Source organism: Callospermophilus lateralis, unplaced genomic scaffold (assembly GCF_048772815.1).
Source record: "Callospermophilus lateralis isolate mCalLat2 unplaced genomic scaffold, mCalLat2.hap1 Scaffold_957, whole genome shotgun sequence".
In the NCBI taxonomy this organism is placed as follows: Eukaryota; Metazoa; Chordata; class Mammalia; order Rodentia; family Sciuridae; genus Callospermophilus; species Callospermophilus lateralis.
Genome location: NW_027517743.1, coordinates 577,773 through 595,996, shown reverse-complemented (window position 1 = coordinate 595,996; position 18,224 = coordinate 577,773). Strand labels below are relative to the sequence as shown.

Here is an 18,224-nt window from a genome sequence, read left to right as displayed (position 1 = left end):
TATGTCCTGATTAACATTCCAATTCTACCACAGGGTCTCTGACAAGCAACAGTGACTTCAGCTCCTGGCACTGAGCATCTGTTCTGCAGGCATTTTGCCATGAGCCTAAGTGCCAGAACTGTGGCCAGGAGGATGTACTATCTCTGCTATAAATGTCTGTTATTTAAACCAAAGGGAAGATGCACCCTTCAGAGCTCATCTGCAGTGACCATCTTCTCCAGCAAAACCCCACTTGCCTACACTTAACTCCCAGTCAGTCCATTCACAGTAAGATGGACTGACAGAGTTACACCACCCATAGCCCAGTCATTTTCCTCCTGAATACCCCTGCATTGACACAGGAGCTTTGGGGACACCTCACATCCAAACCACATCCTTTAATAAGCTCCATGTTTTAAGAGCCACCTCAGATGCATCTCAGGTGGAGGGCCTGCCCCCAAACCCTCCTTCCACCCAGGACTGGCATTCTCCCCATGGTCATCCATGTGGTCTTGATTTTTCATCACACAACTCCATCCTAATGATCTCAGACAGCATCATCCACTGGATGCCTTCATGATTGGACCTTGAGAACGTCCCCAAGGAATGTGGAGAAAGAGCGGCACTGTCTCAATAAAGATTAGACACAATGATAAGAGCATGGTCTCCTAGATACTATGTCACACTGCCCCCAAGCAGAAAGTAGAAGTTTGCTTTTTTTATAAAAAGAAAGAGCCTGTTATTTAACTCTTTATTCATACATCATTTCAAATTCACAGAAAATTAGCATGAAAAAATAATACAACTAATTCCAATGAACTCTAAACCTAGACTAACCTCTGATTAACCATGCACATGTTTTTTTCATATTTTCTCTCTCCACTATACCAGAATGCCTTGTGACCATTTCCTCTGAATATCCACTATGTATTTTGTAATGCTATGAATATTTTCCCCTAGAAGGAGAAAGTCCTTGTCAACTTAGGTATATAAGGTGGATCCAGGGGAGCTGCATGAGGACCCTGAATGCACAAGCAGTAGACAGAAGAGACTCACCCCTGAGAGGAGCAAAGGGATGTAGCACTGTGGAGTAGGAGCCCAGGAGACGGCACCAGGAGATCTTCATCATCTGACGTGGAGAGAAGGAGAAACCATGGAACTCAAATCCCCTACTTTACTATTTCCTGAAAGACAGGTCCCACGTTCAACATTTTCCTCAGAGCCCCAGTGACATCCTTGTTCCTGAAACTGTACAGCACAGGGGTGAGTATGGTGTAAAACACAGACACCACCATATCCTTCTGAGGGGTGTGGTAGGAGCTGGGGAGAATGTAGGTATAGACAGCAGCACCATAGAAGAGTGTGACCACCATCATGTGTGAGGAGCAGGTGGCCAGGGCCTTCCTCCTGCCTTCTGCTGAGTTCATTCTGTGGATGGTGAGGAGGATGCAGAAATAGGATCCTGAAATGACTGTCACAGGGATGAGGAGCATGAGGACACAGCACAGGTACATGAGCGTCTCATAGAGCGAGGTGTCTGAACAGGAGAGCTTCATCACAGCAGGGACTTCACAGAAGAAGTGCTGGATCTCCCGGGATCTGCAGAATGGGAAGGTCATGGTGACAGGAGTGAGCATGAAGCCATCCACTGATCCCAGGAACCAGCAGCCAGATGCCAGGAGGAGACACACCCTGTGGTTCATGAGCATAGGGTAATGGAGAGGATGGCAGATGGCTATGCTTTAGTCATAGGCCATGGCACCTAAAAAGAAAAAATTAGAACCTGCGAGTGTCACACAGAGGAACATCTGCATCCCACATTCAGGGACTGAGATGGTACTTACACCCAGCACCTGGTCCAGGAGCACCTTGGTCACAGTGATGGAGAGGGACATCACTGAACTTCAGATGTCACTGTCCCTCTATGCAAGAAAAACACCAGTTAAATGAGATGAGGTGGGGTTTTTAAATAGTGATAAAATAAGTTAGGAATATGGGTGGACAGAAAACACACCTGGCCTTTCTTAAGGAAATCAATAATGCCTTCTTTTCCATTTTCTCTCAAAGACAGTAAACATTTCCAGCTCTCTGGTTCTGACAGATTAACTGTTAAATTTGATGCACTATCTGCAGGAAGGTTCTATCATCACTCCTTAGAAAGACTAGCATGAGCTATAATGCAGAGGTGTTCTTTTAAGAAATTAAAGTTTTTGTTTGAACCCTGGTAACAGTCCCTAAAACCAGCTGTGGCACTTCACTCTTGACAGCCTTTGCTGGGAAGGGCTGAAGCAGAGAACACAGTGCTCCTAACGCTGTAGCTCAGTGTCCAGCATGACTGAGACCCAGGGCAGAAGACAGGAGAGGTGCATAGAAGGGGGAAGGATTGGTAGGTGTGTGGGTGGGTACAAGGTAGAAGATATTTAGATGACACAGAGATGATAGGTGGATGAATAGACAGATTTCCTCTCCATCTTATCCTACTCTGCTGATAGATGAAGGGCAAGATCTATGCAGAATGAAGAGGAATCACAATGGCTGCCCTGTCTACCTCTGTGGACAAAGTGGAGCAAGACCAGAGTCCACCAGCCAGTGGGAGAAGTGGACAGCACTTGATGAGAGAATGGAGGGAGAGAGGAGGCTACGAGAGGAGGGAGGCTCCTGGGGGAATCTCTGCCACTGTCCTGGAGCAACACATAGTGACCCCAAGACACCAGAGGATCAGGGAACATGGTCTGCTCCACAAACAGGGCCTGGCATGCTCTCTCTCACTCTTCTCTAGGCAGTTGCTGGAGTTTCATAGGAACAGCTGGTGCATGCTTCAGTAGGGAACTGGTAACAATGCTGGTAGAGAAATACTTAGCCATCCCTAGAAACCAAATGCATCCAGGGATCACTGTCTTCACCTTCCCCAGAGCCTCTGAGGTCCTCACATCTTGTTCTTCCTAGTACAGACTGACAATCCAGGGTCTCAGGCCTCTGCCTAACATCACAAAAGTGACCCAAGCGAGGGTTTGTATCCTGCCCCTGGGTACAGCAGAGCACCTCACTGCTCAGTGTCCTTGGAAAACAGTGTCCTCCTCTGTCATGGACAGCTTGGATCTGGTCCACTCACCATCTATGTGCTTAGAGAAACATGAACATGCTCAGGATACTTGCTTCCAGCATTGCTGCAATCTCGGGAGTCACCTCCATGTGAAGCAAGGATAGCCCTTCTCCCTCTGCAAAGTTGCAGTCTCAGGACGACTAGTGTAGTTTCCTACCACCATCTGAAGCATAAGAAGGAATATATAACATTATATGTCCATAAATAATTAGGAATAAAAACTCAAAATTTAAGATGTTATGGTAAATAAATGTATATGAAAGTTTTAAGAAGAAAACATTTTATTTTATTTTATTTTTTCTGAAGAACAGGTGATAGAGAAAGATGAGGAAATGCCGTGAGGACCTAAGAGACCACCTCAACAGCAGAACAGCAAGCCCTGCTCAGCCATGGCCCTGAGCTCCAGGGCCACCTGCCTGGCTGTACTCACCTCAGAGGACGCTGTGCCTCACCCAGATGGCCAGGGAGTGTGGCCTGGCTAAGTCACCAGGAAGAGAAGGGTGGCGTCACCCCTGGTTTAGGATGCTAACAGGGGACTGGATGAGACATGTCTGTTCACAGATCCTCTGGGACCTGGAGGACACTGCAGTTAGAGCCAAGGAAGCAGCAGAGCTCTCTGGGGCACAGCTCTGGGTCATCCTCATTCTGTCCTGTCTCCCTCTTTGTTCAACTCCAGGCTTCACCAATGTTAACAGTCCTCTCCACTCTCACCCTGTCTACAACGCCTGACAAGTGACATGTAGGAGGATTTAGTCTGGATTGGTTTATCAAACATACCCTGTGTGTGTGTGTGTGTGTGTGTGTCTGTGTGTGTGTGCGTGCATGTGTGTGTGTTGTACAAGAAAAGCATCACCTCCTCAGTGTCCTGGAAGCCTGGAAGGAGTCCTCCTCACAGGTCCACCTCACTCTCTTATGTCCCTGCTTGTGTTCCTTGTTTCCTGTCATTCACTGGCCATCTAGGTCGTTATAATTTAGAATTTAATTTTAAAGTATTTGTTTTTATTTCAATTACTGATATGCAAATTATTGAGAAGTCTCAAAGCACAAACTGTTTCATTGAAAATTTAAATGTTTATTGTAATATATTTACCCAGATAAAAAATCATGCTTTAAATGTTAAGAGTGGAGGTGTAGCTCAGGGATTATGGCTCCTGCTGAGCATGCATGAAGCCCTGAGTTCAATAACTAGCATGCAGTAAAATGAAATAAATCCTATCCTGCCTACAAACTACAAGTGCTTCAAATATCTGTTCAGTGTACACTTGTTGTAGCAGCTACAATGAAATAGGGGAAGACAGAAGCAAGATCCTTCAACATCTGTTTTTTAATAGGTCCCTTTCAAAATTTGCAGTGAAATTCTTCTCAATTTTTTTTAAATCTATGTCTGAAACAATGCTTATTATTTACCCTACCATGCAGGTCTTGTGACAGCCTGGATCCACACACACACACTGTTGGCCAGGCTGCCTCCTAAGCTGTACCTACCTGTGACCTGCAGGGCTTCAGCCTGTAGATGGCTTATCCTGCCTCTTTGTCCCCCTGGTTTCCTGTAACTCTGTGGGATGCAGGCCTGGGGTCCCCTTGAGTGTGGGAGAAACTAAGAAACTGGGACTTTTCTCCCTCCTGGAGATGATCCGTGGCAGCTGAAGCATCTGGGCACAACAGGGACCCTGTTGGCTCCAGGCTCCAGCATCCAAAGGCATTTTGAGTTCCAGCAGCACTGCAGGACATGGGTACCTGGGTCGCTATGGCATCCTGCCTGTGACTGGGCTACAGTCTCCACACTCAGTAGAGAGTGCACAGCAGATGCAGAGGGAGGAATGGGGTCCTTAGCTGACAGGCTCCCTTCTGCTCCACCAGCCTCACTTAGGTCATGGCCACTTTGCAGCCAACTCTTTGCATGAAGTCTCTTCAGCTTGGAATTTGTGGTGTTGCCTTTTATTAAAAATGATTTAATGTGGTTACTATGTATCAGGTGATTTAAACAGAAATACAGTCCCTTTCTAAAGGTGCACGGTTGTTCTATGCTAAAAAACATCAATTATAAACAGAGCTGAAATAAAAATGCTTATACAGTAATCACTCTCTCAGTTAGTTTGTTTTGTAAAGTAATTCCATACAGGGAATAGTCATCCAAACATTTTGATATATAGCAATAAGTTGCTTTCTGTTAACTACCAAATCATGCTACAACATCCAGCTCTGCCTAAACCAGCCTGGAGTATGGTATTTTTCCACCTTAGTAAATTTATTAGAGTCACATTTGACTTGCATTTCTTGCTTACTAATATATCTATATGATTTTTCATGCTTCTCCATGTAACGACCACTTTATGGAATGACTATGTTCTTTGCACATTTTTTTTAGTGAAATCTTTTCTTCATAAATATACAGTGATATACTAATGTATTCAAAGTAGTAACTCAATATAATGGGCTACAACACTTAATTTCATTGGTTATTTTTATATTAGTTTCATCAGAATTTCCTGAAGCATTATGTTTAATTTGACAAATTTAATGATTCCTTTCAGTGTGTGTGTGCTGGGAAAATCTTAGTATGTTTTGATGTCTTCTAAAATATCCTCCTTCAAATTTCTAAGAAATGAGGTTGAGTTATTTTTTATTTATTATTATTTTTAGTACATTTACTTCTGAGACAGCAATAATTTATTTGGGGTGCACTCTGCTGGTGGAACAGCATCTGGGGCATGGGGTCAAGTGTAAGTCCGGATCTAAGAAGAAAAATTACTAAGAAGTACATGGGGTTGTGGAAATGGGGGTCCACGCAGGATAGCAGGACAATGTTGAAGTTGGGAAGGATAACCAAGGTGAGCAAGAGGATTACAATGCAGAAAAGAGTCTCTACTATCTAGGGCCACTCAGAGATTCTAAGCAGGATGGAGTCTACTGGGAAATTTGATGGCCCTCCCTATTGTTTTTTGAATTTGAATTTGAATGTAATCCTAAGCAAGATTTTATGTGTAAACTTTGTAGTAAGTTTTTAATGCCATTTTCTTGGAGGGGACAACCTTTTTCTTTGGCTAAGAGGATGAAATCTCTCTTCTACAAATGTCTGTTATTTCAACCAAAGAGAAGAAGCACACTTCCAGGGCTTACATGCAGTGACCCATCTAATCCAGACAAACCCCACTTGCCTACACTTAACTCCCAGAAAGTCCATTAAAAAAGATGGAATGATTAAGTTATAGTTCCATAATCTAGTCATTTTCCTCCTGAATATCCCTGAATTGGTACAGGAGCTCTGGTGAACATATCACATCCAAACCACATCTCTTAATGTTTCAAGTACTACCTCAGATGCATCTCTGGTAGGGAGCCTGCATGAAACTCTCCTTCCACCCAGAATTGGCATTTCCCCCATAGTCATCCATGTGGTCTTGAATCTTTTTCACATAACAGGATCCTAAAGATTTCAGAGAGCAACAACCACTGGATACCTTCATGGTTGAATCTTGAGAATGTTCCTCAAGGAAGGCAAAGAAGCAGCTGCACTAAGTAAAATTAGACACAATAATATGAGCTTGTTATCCTAGATACTATGTCATACTGCCACAAGCAGAAATGTCCTTTTTATAAAAGGAAGGAAAGCCTGTTATTTAACTCTTATATGTGATTTGAAACTTGCAGAGTATTAGCATGAACAAGAATAGTACAACTAAGTCCCATGAACCCTAAACTTCGACTCATCTATGGTTTACTGTGTACCCATTAATTGTCTACATATTCTTCACCATCCCTTGCCTCTGTCCACCTATCAATCACCTCATGGCCACTTTATCTAAATATCCACTATGTATTTTGTAATGATATGAATATTTTCCCCTAGAAGGAGAAAGTCCTTGTCAACTTAGGTATATAAGGTGGATCCGGGGAGCTGCATGAGGACTCTGAATGCACAAGCAGTGGACTGGGGAGGCTCGCCTCTGAGAGGAGCAAAGGGGTACAGCACTGTGCAGTAGGAACCCAGGAGATGGCACCAGGAGATCTTCATCATCTGATGTGGAGAGAAGGAGAAACCATGGAACTCAAATCCCCTACTTTACTGTTTCCTGAAAGACAGGTCCCACACTCAACCTTTTCCTCAGAGCTCCAGTGACATCCTTGTTCCTGAAACTGTAGATTAAGGGGTTCAGCACAGAGGTGAGAATGGTGTAAAACACAGAAACCACCATGTCCTTCTGAGGGGTGTGGTAGGAGCTGGGGAGCATGTAGGTATAGACGGCAGCGCCATAGAAGAGTGTGACCACCATCATGTGTGAGGAGCAGGTGGCCAGGGCCTTCCTCCTGCCCTCTGCTGAGTTCATTCTGTGGATGGTGAGAAGGATGCAGGAATAGGATCCTGAAATGACTGTCACAGGGATGAGGAGCATGAGGACACAGCACAGGTACCTGAGGGTCTCATAGAGTGAGGTGTCTGAGCAGGAGAGCTTCATCACAGCAGGGACTTCAAAGAAGAAGTGCTGGATCTCCTGGGATCTGCAGAATGGGAAGGTCATGGTGACAGGAGTGAGCATGAAGCCATCCACTGATCCCAGGAACCAGCAGCCAGATGCCAGGAGGAGACACACTCTATGGTTAATGAGGACTGGATAGCGAAGTGGATGGCAGATGGCCATGTAGCGGTCATTGGCCATGGCTGCCAGAAGGAAAAACTCAGAACCTACTAGTGTCAAGTAGAGGAACATCTGTATCCCACATTCAGGGACTGAGATGGTACTTACACCCAGTACCTGGTCCAGGAGCATCTTGGGCACAGTGATAGTGATGTACATCATGTTCATGAGGGACAGCTGGCTGATGAAGAAGTACATGGGGGTGTGGAGTTTGGCACTGGAGTGTATCAAGATGATCAGGACAGCATTTCCAGACAAGGCCATTAGGAAAACCAGAAAAATGACAATACAAAGCAGAGCTGGGTGTTGAGATTGCCTGAAGAGTCCCACCAGAATGAAATCTGCCCACCCTGTGTGGTTGGTCATCCAGGTGGTGATGTCCATGAGGCTCTACCTTGGCCACCAAGAAAGCTTTGGGTTAATGTTGTACAGAGGGCTGAAGTGACTTTTTAGCTGCCACACACCTGTGCACCAGCCTGATTGTGCCCAACCAGAGGATGTTCCAGAGCCTGTAGATCCTAGGAGTTCTGATGACCTGTAGTAAACAATATTTTTAAAAAAGTATCTAAAAGCTCACCTGTGGGTGAAGTGAGTTGGTAACTTGTAGTGAGGTTGCAACAGTTCAAGTTCATGAACTTCCTAAAGAAAGCAGTTTGTCAATGACAAGTGCATATATTCAGAATCGTTGCTCAAAAAAGTAGGGGACATTTGCAAACAAGGGGAATCACTAATTCCTGAGTTTAAGTTATTCAAGTATGAAATAAGTGTTAATATTTCTGGTGTAACAATCTGGTTTTAGCTGGCATTCTAAGACTCTCAGATCTATATGGTATACTAGAAATGTTTGAAACTTTACTGAGGCATAATTCATGGAATGCACATTTAACATTTGAACCCCCAACGTCTATAGGACCAGGACATGCCGGGAGGTTCTGTGAGTCTGGAATGACTCTGCTGTTCTCTCCAGCACACTGCAGTCTACACACAGGACCAAACCTTTTGAGACCTGAGGGGAACCCTTCCATAATAATCCAAGGTCATGGCTGGTTTCCAACCTTGACTCTTGCTACCCCTGACCTCCCCTTCCTTGTCCACTCTGCCTGAGAGATGATTAGAATGACACCTGACACCAGGTGTGGTGAGGATGAAGTGAGGCAAAGAAATGAAAGTTCCCTGAATTGTGACTTTGACAAACGAAGAAACAGGCATGCTGTTGATTGACATCTGCACTACTCACCCTTCAGAACCTGTCCTAGACCTGGCTGTCACTGCTATTGTACTGTGAGATTCCATACTTCATTTCTCCAATTTGGGTAACTATTTATGTCTCCAATATTTGGTTTTCAGGATTACATGAGAAAAGACATGCAAATAAAGCTTACAATCAACTTTAAAGGAAAATATTTGGATTTGACAATTTTTATGTTGCATTATTTATTTTGTATAAAATGAATAAATAAATATAAATATGAACTGTCTGAGATAGTTATTGGTATGACCCTCACTAAGCACAGTTTCCTGGAAAAGTTCTTATGAAAATTCAGCACAGCCAGGGCTCCTCCTGATCCATCTTCCATCTCTGCCATTTGCACTCAATCTCAGGTGCAGAACAAGCATTTGGGGATCACTGCTATTCACCAGAAAGGCTTTGGCTATTTTGCCAACATCATTTGATTTATTTACAGACACAATCAATTTTAATGGACACTGAGAGTCAGAGAGTTAACAGAACCACACGGAGAGGTCTCAGGGCACTCACTGTTGCCTGCTTTGTCTTGATGCTCAGCCACCTCTGTGTAGATGCTGAATACAGGTCAAGGGCTTGTTAACCTTGTCTGCACTTCTGGAGGTCATTTTCAGACTCTACACGGAAAATAGCATCCATAATATTTGAGGCAGGATTTTTATATAGGGACAAAATAAGTAAAAAGGGCAATGAACATAAAATGTGCCCCACCTTTCTTAAGGAAATCAATAGTGGCTTCTTCCACGTTTTCTATTAAAGAGATAAAACCTTTCCAATCTTCTGCTTCTGAAAGCATAACTGTTAAATTTGATTCTCTCTCAGCCTGAGGGTCTGATGTCTCTTCTCTCTAGAAAGACTAACAGTAGATAGAATACAAAGGTATTTTTTTAAAAAAGGAAAGTTGAAGCACATTTTCTCCCTTGTATTATATCCTAAACCAGATGTGATAGTCCACTTTTGACAGCCCCTGCTGGGAGGCACTGAAGCAGTGGACACAATACACGGCTTCTGATGCTGTAGCCCTAGGGTCTAGCATGACTGAGACCCACTGCAGAGGTAGACAGCAGGAGAGGTGCATGCCCAGGGACAGAGATGGTAGGTGGGTAGGGGGTAGTAGGTGGATGACAGACAGTGGAGAAAGACATGATAGACAGATAGACTTCCTGTCCATGAAATCCTAACCTGTTGGCAGATGAAGGCTGAGCTCTTTGGAGAATTTGAGATCTTTCCCATGAACTGAAATCACACCTTCTGTCCCATCAAACTCTGTGGACAAAGTGGAACAAGGAATGGACACAAACAGCTGCAGTGAAGATAGGGACAGAATTTTCTGAGAGGACAGAGGAGAGAGGGGCAGTGAGGGAGAGGCTCTGCCACTGTTAGGGAGCATAGCACCCCAAGAATATACAGGACCAGGGACCCAGTCTGCTCCACATCCTGGGCCTGTCCCACCTGCTCTCTTACTCTTCTCTAGGCACCTGCGTATGTTTCATGGGAGCAGCCTGATGCACGTTTAACATGGGGAATTGGTGACAATTTTGGTAGACAAACACAGAGCCACCTTATTAGTCAGCAGCATCCAGGAATTGCTGACCATGTTCCAGCTTTCACAGAGCCTCTGAGGTCCTACTCTTCTTATTTCCATCTAGTACAGACTGACAATCCAGGGTCTCAGGGTCTCTGCCTAACATCACACAAGTGACTCAAGATAGGGCCATGTCCCACCCCAGCGTGCAGCAGAGCACCTCCTTCAGTGTCCTTATAAAACACTGTTCTCCCTCTGCCATGAACAGCTTGGGTCTGGTCCACTCACCGTGTGTCATCAGGGAAAAATGAACAGGCTCAGGACACTTGCTTCCAGCATTGCTGTGACCCTAGGAGTCACCTCCATGTGAAGCAAGGACAGCCCTTCTCCCTCTGCAAAGTTGCAGTCTTGGGACAACTAATGCAGCTTCCTATCAACCATCTGAAGCATAAGAAGGAATATATACTCCTATGTCCATAAATAATCCCAAATAAAAATACACTCCTTAAGATGTTGCAGCAAATAAATTCTATATGAAAATTCAAAGATGAGAACACATTTCTATTTGTCAGAAAAACAGGTGATAGAAAAAGATGAGGAAATGCCGTGAGGACCTAACAGAGCACCTCAACAGCAAGTCAGCAAGCCCAGCACAGTCATGGCCCTGAGCTCCAGGGCCACCTGCCTGGCTGAACTCACCTCAGAGCACGCTGCGCCTCACCCAGATTGTTAGAGTCTGTAAACAAGTCTGGATGGCACCTGGCAAAATGCCAGCGGGAGTGGTTTGTAAAGTAACAAAAGCGAGCCATTAAGTGTGGAGATTCCTGATTGGTTGACTGCTGTATCTAGTTTATGCTAATTAAGATAAGCTGTGCAAAATGTATAAATACCTCTGTTATCCTACAATAAAGGGCTGACATTCCTGCTGCATCAACGTACACAAGTTATTCGTCACCCCTCGGTTATTCTGCTGCAGCCGGATTGCGGCACCAGATGGCCAGGGAGTGTGGCCTGGCTAAGTCACCAGGAAGAGGAGGGTGGCGTCACCCCTGGTTTAGGATGCTGACAGGGGACTGGATGAGACATGTCTGTTCACAGATCCTCTGGGGCCTGGAGGACACTGCAGTTAGAGCTAAGGAAGCAGCAGAGCTCTCTGGGGCACAGCTCTGGGTCATCCTCATCCTGTCCTGTCTCCCTCTTTGTTCAACTCCAGGCTTCACCAATGTTGACAATCCTTTCCACTCTCACCCTGTCTACAACGCCTGACCAGTGACATGTAGGAGGAGTTAGTCTGGATTGGTTTATCAAACATACCCTGTGTGTGTGTGTGTGTGTGTGTGTGTGTGTGTCTATGTGTGTGTGTGTACTCACATGACCATGAAGTGGATTCTGTGAGACACTATTATTATAGGGATAAAACCTGAAGGTCAGAGTTCAACTAATGCATCAAAACTATCACTCTGGTCAATGCTGTGGGAAACTAGACAGAGGATCCACCCCACATCTTTCCCCCACTCTCTCACCTCCCTGCATGTGCTCCTTGTTTCCTGTCATTCATGGCCATCCAGGTTGCTCTAGTTTAGAATTTAATTTTAATCTTTTTGTTTTTATTTTTATTACTGACATGCAAATTACTGAAAAGTCTCAAGCACAAACTGGTTCAATGAGAATTTAAATTTTAAAATTTAAATTTGTCCTTTTAAAAATTTAAAATTGTCCTGTAAATGTTAAATCCCTAGAGTGGAGGTGTAGCTCAGTGGTAGAGCTCCTGCCTAGCATGCCTGAAGTCCTGAGTTCAATGCAATAAAATGAGATGAAGTCCTATCCTGCCTAAAAAGTGCAAGTGTTTCAAACATCTGTTGAGTGTACATCATGTCCTATCAGCTTGCATAAAATAGGAAGACAGAAGCAGGCCCACCATCCTGGAATTTGTAACCAATTCCCTCTCAACTTTGCTTCTGTGTACATTCTGGAGCCATGCTGATCATTTCCCCTGAGCTGGAGGTTTTGTGATGGCCTTGCTCTACCACACTGTCTGTTGGTCTGGCTGTCTCCTGTAGCCACCTGACCTGCAGGGCATCAGCCTGCAGATGACTTGTCCTGCCTCCATGGTCTCCTGGTTTTCTGTAAAGCTGTGAGGTGCAGCCTTGTGGGCTGTTGCAATGTGAGTGGAATAAACAAGCTGGGTGTTTTCTCTGGATATGGTTTCAGGCAGCTGCAGCATCTGGAGGTGACAGGGACCCTGTGGGCTCTGGGCTCCTGCACCCAGAAGGCAGGTTGCAATTCTGGCAGTACTGCAAGATGTGGGTATTTCCAGTCAATCAGCAAGATAGACATCTAGCAAGGGCTTCTCATAAAAACAGAGACACAAAACTGAGCTGCTCAGTTCCCTTTCTGCCAAGGAACTATTTTTCCTTCCTTCCCATTCCTGACATGGTTTCCCTGTGTCAGTGTGTGTGAGGTGACCTGTGCTTGGTGTTAAGTCCTCTTGAGCAATGAAGGCGTGTCATTACTGGACTTCCCCCTCGGCTTGTCCTTAGAGTCTGGCTGAGGTGTGAACAGCTGCCCTTGCTCTCTTTGGCCTTCATAACATACAACACCCTCCCTGTCCCTTTGCTTCAATCTGTCCTCACAGTGAGGTGAGTCTTCAGGAGGCAGCTCATAATTGAGCTTGATGGTTTCATAAATTCAGTCCCTCTGTTCATGTTGGAGAAGTATTACACAAATGTTTGTCCTAAGACAAATTCTAGCACATAATGTTCTTTAGTGTCCTACAAGTCCAGTTCTGTCTGCCCACTGATTGGTCTGAAGTCAATGGGGGAGAGTTGTTGTCACCTGTCTTCTTTCAGTTCTTAGTAATGTTGAATACAGAGAGTGGTTGTGGGGATCAGAGACAGGGCTGTGGCCTTGGTGCTCTGGTTCTGCTATGAATAGGAAATGTCTTCTCTGGACTTTGGGTAAATTGGGGAAGAAAGGGCTCAGAGCAGCAGATGAGCTTCTACCATGCAATGGTATTCAATAACCATCACAAGCATATTCAAGCATATTTTATGGTGGGTTTCTGGTGAGTGTCTGCAGGAGGTTGCACACTCACACAGCTGGAAATGCTAGAGTGAGCTCCTGCAGAACCACGTCTAAAGCCTAGTGTGTGAAGGACAACTTCCACCAGGTTGCAATCAGGCTGCTAACTCCTTTACTCTCCACTGAGCACAGACTACACATAGGGCAAGAGGCCCTGTCCTGCTCTACAGGATCAGGCCCACAGAGGGAAAAGACAACAAGTAGGAAACTGACACTAACCAGACCACTAGGAGCAGGGATTTGGTGTGCACACCTGGAATCAAGGGCTTACGTTAAATTTATGCATTCAGTAGAAGACAGTTTCCCTGGTTCTTAGCAGAGTTGTTTTATAAAAGATCCCTCATAATTGCTTTTGTGTATTCTAACTCCAATATGACAGTTAAGTGCTCAACTTAACTTCAACGTGTTTGAGGCTATTAAATAATCTAGGACTCCTCCACAGCAGGTAACTGTAGAGAAAAGTTTGCATGGACATATTTAATCATATCAGATGTTAGGATAAAGTTAAAATTCCCAACTTTAACCAACTTTCCAAAATAAATAAGAATTCCCTATTGAAAATGTTGCTGATGGGCAGTTGTCAGGGCTTTGTCAAAGGGCCTGGCTGAAAAAGCCAAGCCTTGAGTCAGGAGTGTCAATCATGTGAGTGTGGACTTGGGTGGAGTGAGAATGGGTCTGCAGAAGGAGATGACCTGTGACCACTCCCCAGCACCTTCCTGCTGCTGTGTCACAGCAAATGTCCTGCCCTGTCTGAAAAATAAGGCTTGAGGGACAGCATCCACAACAGGGATCAGGAGCCAGAATGTCACAATGGTACCCCTGGACACATCTGTGCAGAGAAAAGATGTGTGGGCTCTCTCTCTTCCAGCAAGGAGGTCCACGGAACAGGATAGAGGAGAGTGTGGCTGCAGAGTTGCTAATCAAGACCTTTGAGACCAAGCAGGAGGCAGGTCTGATTTTATTGAGCAGTTACCATGTATTATATATTCAGGCAGCAGCTAGGCAGATTATAGGCAGCAATCAGTGCAATTTCTGCTAACTGTCCTTGAAGCCACCAATCAAGGAGTGGGCTATGGAGCAAGCACAGGGACTGCAACACATGGCCTCATGCCCAGGGCTGTGCCTACAGGGGTAAGTGGCCTACTGTTCACATGCCTAGCACAAGGGGAGTGGCCTGTCACCCAGAAGCCCTTAACATATGCCATGTGCGCAGTACCCCATGCACTTGTCCCCACAAAGAGCAACTGTTTGAAAATGTGTTTGAACTTTAGATTTCTTAGTACATGTTTTGATCTTCTCCTTTTTCTAAAATATATCCATGTTCATTAAATATATTGTACTGAAGTAAGTGCAGTGTATAATATTTTCTGAATTATATTACATATTTCATATTTCAAATTGAATTAATGAAGTACATATGTAAGACTTTCCTTATAGAAATTTGACACTAAATTTTTTTACTAAATAATTTTAATGATTTTATTGGTGCATTATAGTTATACATGATAGTGGGTTTTATTTTGAAATATTAGAATGTGCATGAAACTAAATTGCCCCTTTCAACCCCCTGTACTTCCCCTTCCCCTCCCCTTTCCTATTCCCTGACCTCCTTCCTGTTGTAATGGCCTTCTTTCTATTTATTTGTTGTTTTTTAAATTAGCACTGGGCAGATAAACATAAGGGCGGCCTTCCCTGGGGGTTTACACATGTGCACAGAATAGTTTGGTGAACCTCAACTCTCAGATCCTCCTCTCCCCATCCCTGCTCACCACCCCAACCCTTCCACTCCACTGTCTTCCCTTCTTGAGGTCCACTCTTTCCCCCATTCCTTATTTTGTTCTAACCCACATAAGACAGAAAACATTCCACCCTTGGTTTTCTTACTCTGGCTTATTTCACTCAGCATGAAGTTCTCCACTTTCATCCCTTTGCTCCACCTCCATGCACCTACAAGTAAATGACATCATTTCATTCTTCTTGGTGGCTGAGCAAACTCAGCCATACTAGTCCACATTTTCTAGACCCATTCATCTCTTCACAGGCTCCTGGGCTGGTCCCCTATCTTGGCTCTTGGGAGTGTGCTGTAAACATGGATGGATGTGGCTGAGTCACTATACTAAGCCAATTTTAGTTCTTTTGGATGAATACAAAGGAGTGGGACAGCAGTGTCATTTCAGGGTTCCATTCCTAGTTTTTTATTATAGCTAGTGTTTTCCCAAGTATTATTCCAGAGTATTATAAAACCTAGGAGGGCTGGGGAAATCTATGGGCAGGAGAACCATGAGGAAGGAAAGTGTTAAAAAAGAACCATCTCTCCATTCACTGAAACACCCCAAGTGGTGACCTGGGTCAATGTGTGAAATAAATACATGAGACCTCTTACCTGAAGCCCCCACAATGAATGGAAGGAAAAATTGACAGACATCTGTCTCCTCTGTTATCCTCTCCTCTCTGCTTTCCCCTCCCTCCCCTCGTCTCCTCTCTTCCATGAGACACTGTTTTCCAGCAGTGTAATTGGGGAACAGGCTGCAGAGTGATTCATCAATTTCCTGGATTATGATTCTCATATAAGCTGCTTCTAGGATATTTTTCCATTGAGAGAAGATGCACCTCTGTAGACAAAGGACCTCCCTAGACATATTCCCAGCTGACCTCCTCTTAGCTATCTGTGGCCACTGCATCTGAACACAACTTCAGAGGGGGAGAAATGTCCAATCAGACCAGAGTGACACACTTCATCTTCAGGGGATTCTCAGACATCCCAGAATGGAGGCCACTGGTCATTGTCTCTTTCCTGTTGGTCTACGCCTTTGGCCTCCTGGGGAACATGTCCATCATCACAGCTGTGCTTAGACACAGCCGCCTCCACACACCCATGTACTTCTTCCTGAAGAATTTGTGTTTTCTGGACCTGAGCTACACCTTGGTCACCATCCCCAGGCACTGGCTACCACCCTACAGGGCCCTGGGGTCATTTCCTACCTCGAGTGTGTGGCTCAGCTTATGTTTTTCATGCTTGCTTCAGCTGAGTGCTTTCTGCTCATGGCCATGTCTTATGACCAGTGAGTGGCCATCTACAGGCCCCTGCTCTATGGGACCATCATGAGAACTGGCAGTGCTGGGCACTGGCGGTCCTGTCTTGGGTGGGCGGGGGTGGGCGGGGCCCTCTACTCTGCCTTCCACACAGTCAATACCTTTCCCTGCCCTTCTGTTGGCCCAACGGAGTGGAGCATTTCTTCTGTGACATTCCCGCTCTCATGAGGCTCTTCTGTGCTGACTTCCACCCCAGGCAAGAGGTGGGCTTTGCCTCATCTTGAGCTCCTTCACCCTCACCCTCCTCTCCTACATCCACATCCTCTCCACCCTCCTACGGATTCCCTCGGGGGACCGTCGCTGGAAGGCCTTGTCCACCTGCTTCTCCTGCCTGACCACCCTCCTTCTGTTTTACGGCTGTGGAAGCTTCACCTATCTGAGGTCTGCCTCTCAGGACTCCCCCACCCAGGGTCGTCTGGCACCGTCTTTTACTCCATCCTCACCCCTTCCTTGAAGCCCGTCATCTACTCTCTGAGGAACGGAGACATGAAGGTCGAGCTGCAAAGGCTGAGCTGCCAGCGGAGTCTGAGCGCTGGGTGCTGCACAGCTGGCCTTGGTCCTGGGGTCTGATGCCCAGGGGGTGCAGACAACCTCCTCCATCCCTCCTCTGCCCTCCCGCTGAGTCTCACCTGTGGATGGAGGTCCCCACCCATCACCTGCTGCTTCTCCTCCCTCCCCAGAAGGTCTTTCACTTCAGTGGTTTTACATACAGTTCCACCACAGAAACATACAAATCTTGATTTCTTCATATTGTACCATAAAAATCATTTTAAAATAATTCTTCTATTTAGTATATGCGTAAGAATTCTTTTTTTTTTTTCTGTGAGTTTTTCTGGAATGGTATTCTCAAATCTTTATCATCACTCTCATGCTGTGGCCCCTAATCATGAATTTCCTTTTTTTTTTTTTTTCCTTTCTTGACATCATTTTCCTGAATATAACAGGAGGAACACATTTTTAACATTTCTAAAACCTACTGATTTCCCCCCTATATTCCAAACTACCTGACCATTCCTGATGCAACTATTCAACCCATTCTCTGCTTAGACATCCAAAGAGTAGAATGCATTGTCTTTGATCTTTATCTTTCTAAATATCATGAATTTCTAGTTCTCACAGGTTTTTCCTGAACATTTCATGATCCTTTACTAGCTATTCCTTCTTAGTCTCCTTAGTCTTTAGTTATCTGTTGTCTACAATCAATAATCAATATTTAATCAATTCAATGGTTTTTTAAGCACCGCCTCCTTTTTTTTTCTTGAAGAAAGAACACTGTATTCAGACAACAACTGAAACCCCCAAATACCAAGTGGATGTTAAGGAGGACACTGGGTGGTCTCAGGGCTGAAGCTCAACTCTCCCTTTCTCCACCACTGTATTGTATGGTTGTATTTTCAGAAAATTTAGAATTCCATCCCTGGGACAGAATTAAACTACAGTTGCAGTTCCTTTTCATGCTGTCTCCCTTCTCCAACTATTGATAGGAAAGTACCAGGTTATCTTAATTTATTTATTTATTTTAAAATTTTTTGGTTCTCTTTAGTTATCCATGACAATAGA

The 18,224-nt window shown here is 44.8% G+C and overlaps 1 protein-coding gene and 2 pseudogenes across 1 annotated transcript; 1 reads left to right on the top strand and 2 right to left on the bottom strand.

Moving 5' to 3' along the window:
- Positions 1-1,148: 1,148 nt before the first annotated feature.
- LOC143641310 (olfactory receptor 2T5-like) lies at positions 1,149-1,874 on the bottom strand (annotated as a pseudogene).
- A 5,266-nt stretch (positions 1,875-7,140) lies between these two features.
- LOC143641309 (olfactory receptor 2T29-like) lies at positions 7,141-8,103 on the bottom strand. Its single transcript, XM_077108575.1, has one exon. It carries the CDS (start codon positions 8,101-8,103, stop codon positions 7,141-7,143), a length of 963 nt encoding a protein of 320 aa, XP_076964690.1.
- Positions 8,104-16,278: 8,175 nt separating this feature from the next.
- LOC143641311 (olfactory receptor 5A1-like) lies at positions 16,279-17,234 on the top strand (annotated as a pseudogene).
- Positions 17,235-18,224: the final 990 nt, after the last annotated feature.

What these genes read in the sequence shown, in the direction of transcription:
- LOC143641309 (XM_077108575.1), bottom strand. Translation starts at nt 8,103, where the DNA reads ATGGACATCACCACCTGGATGACCAACCACACAGGGTGGGCAGATTTC.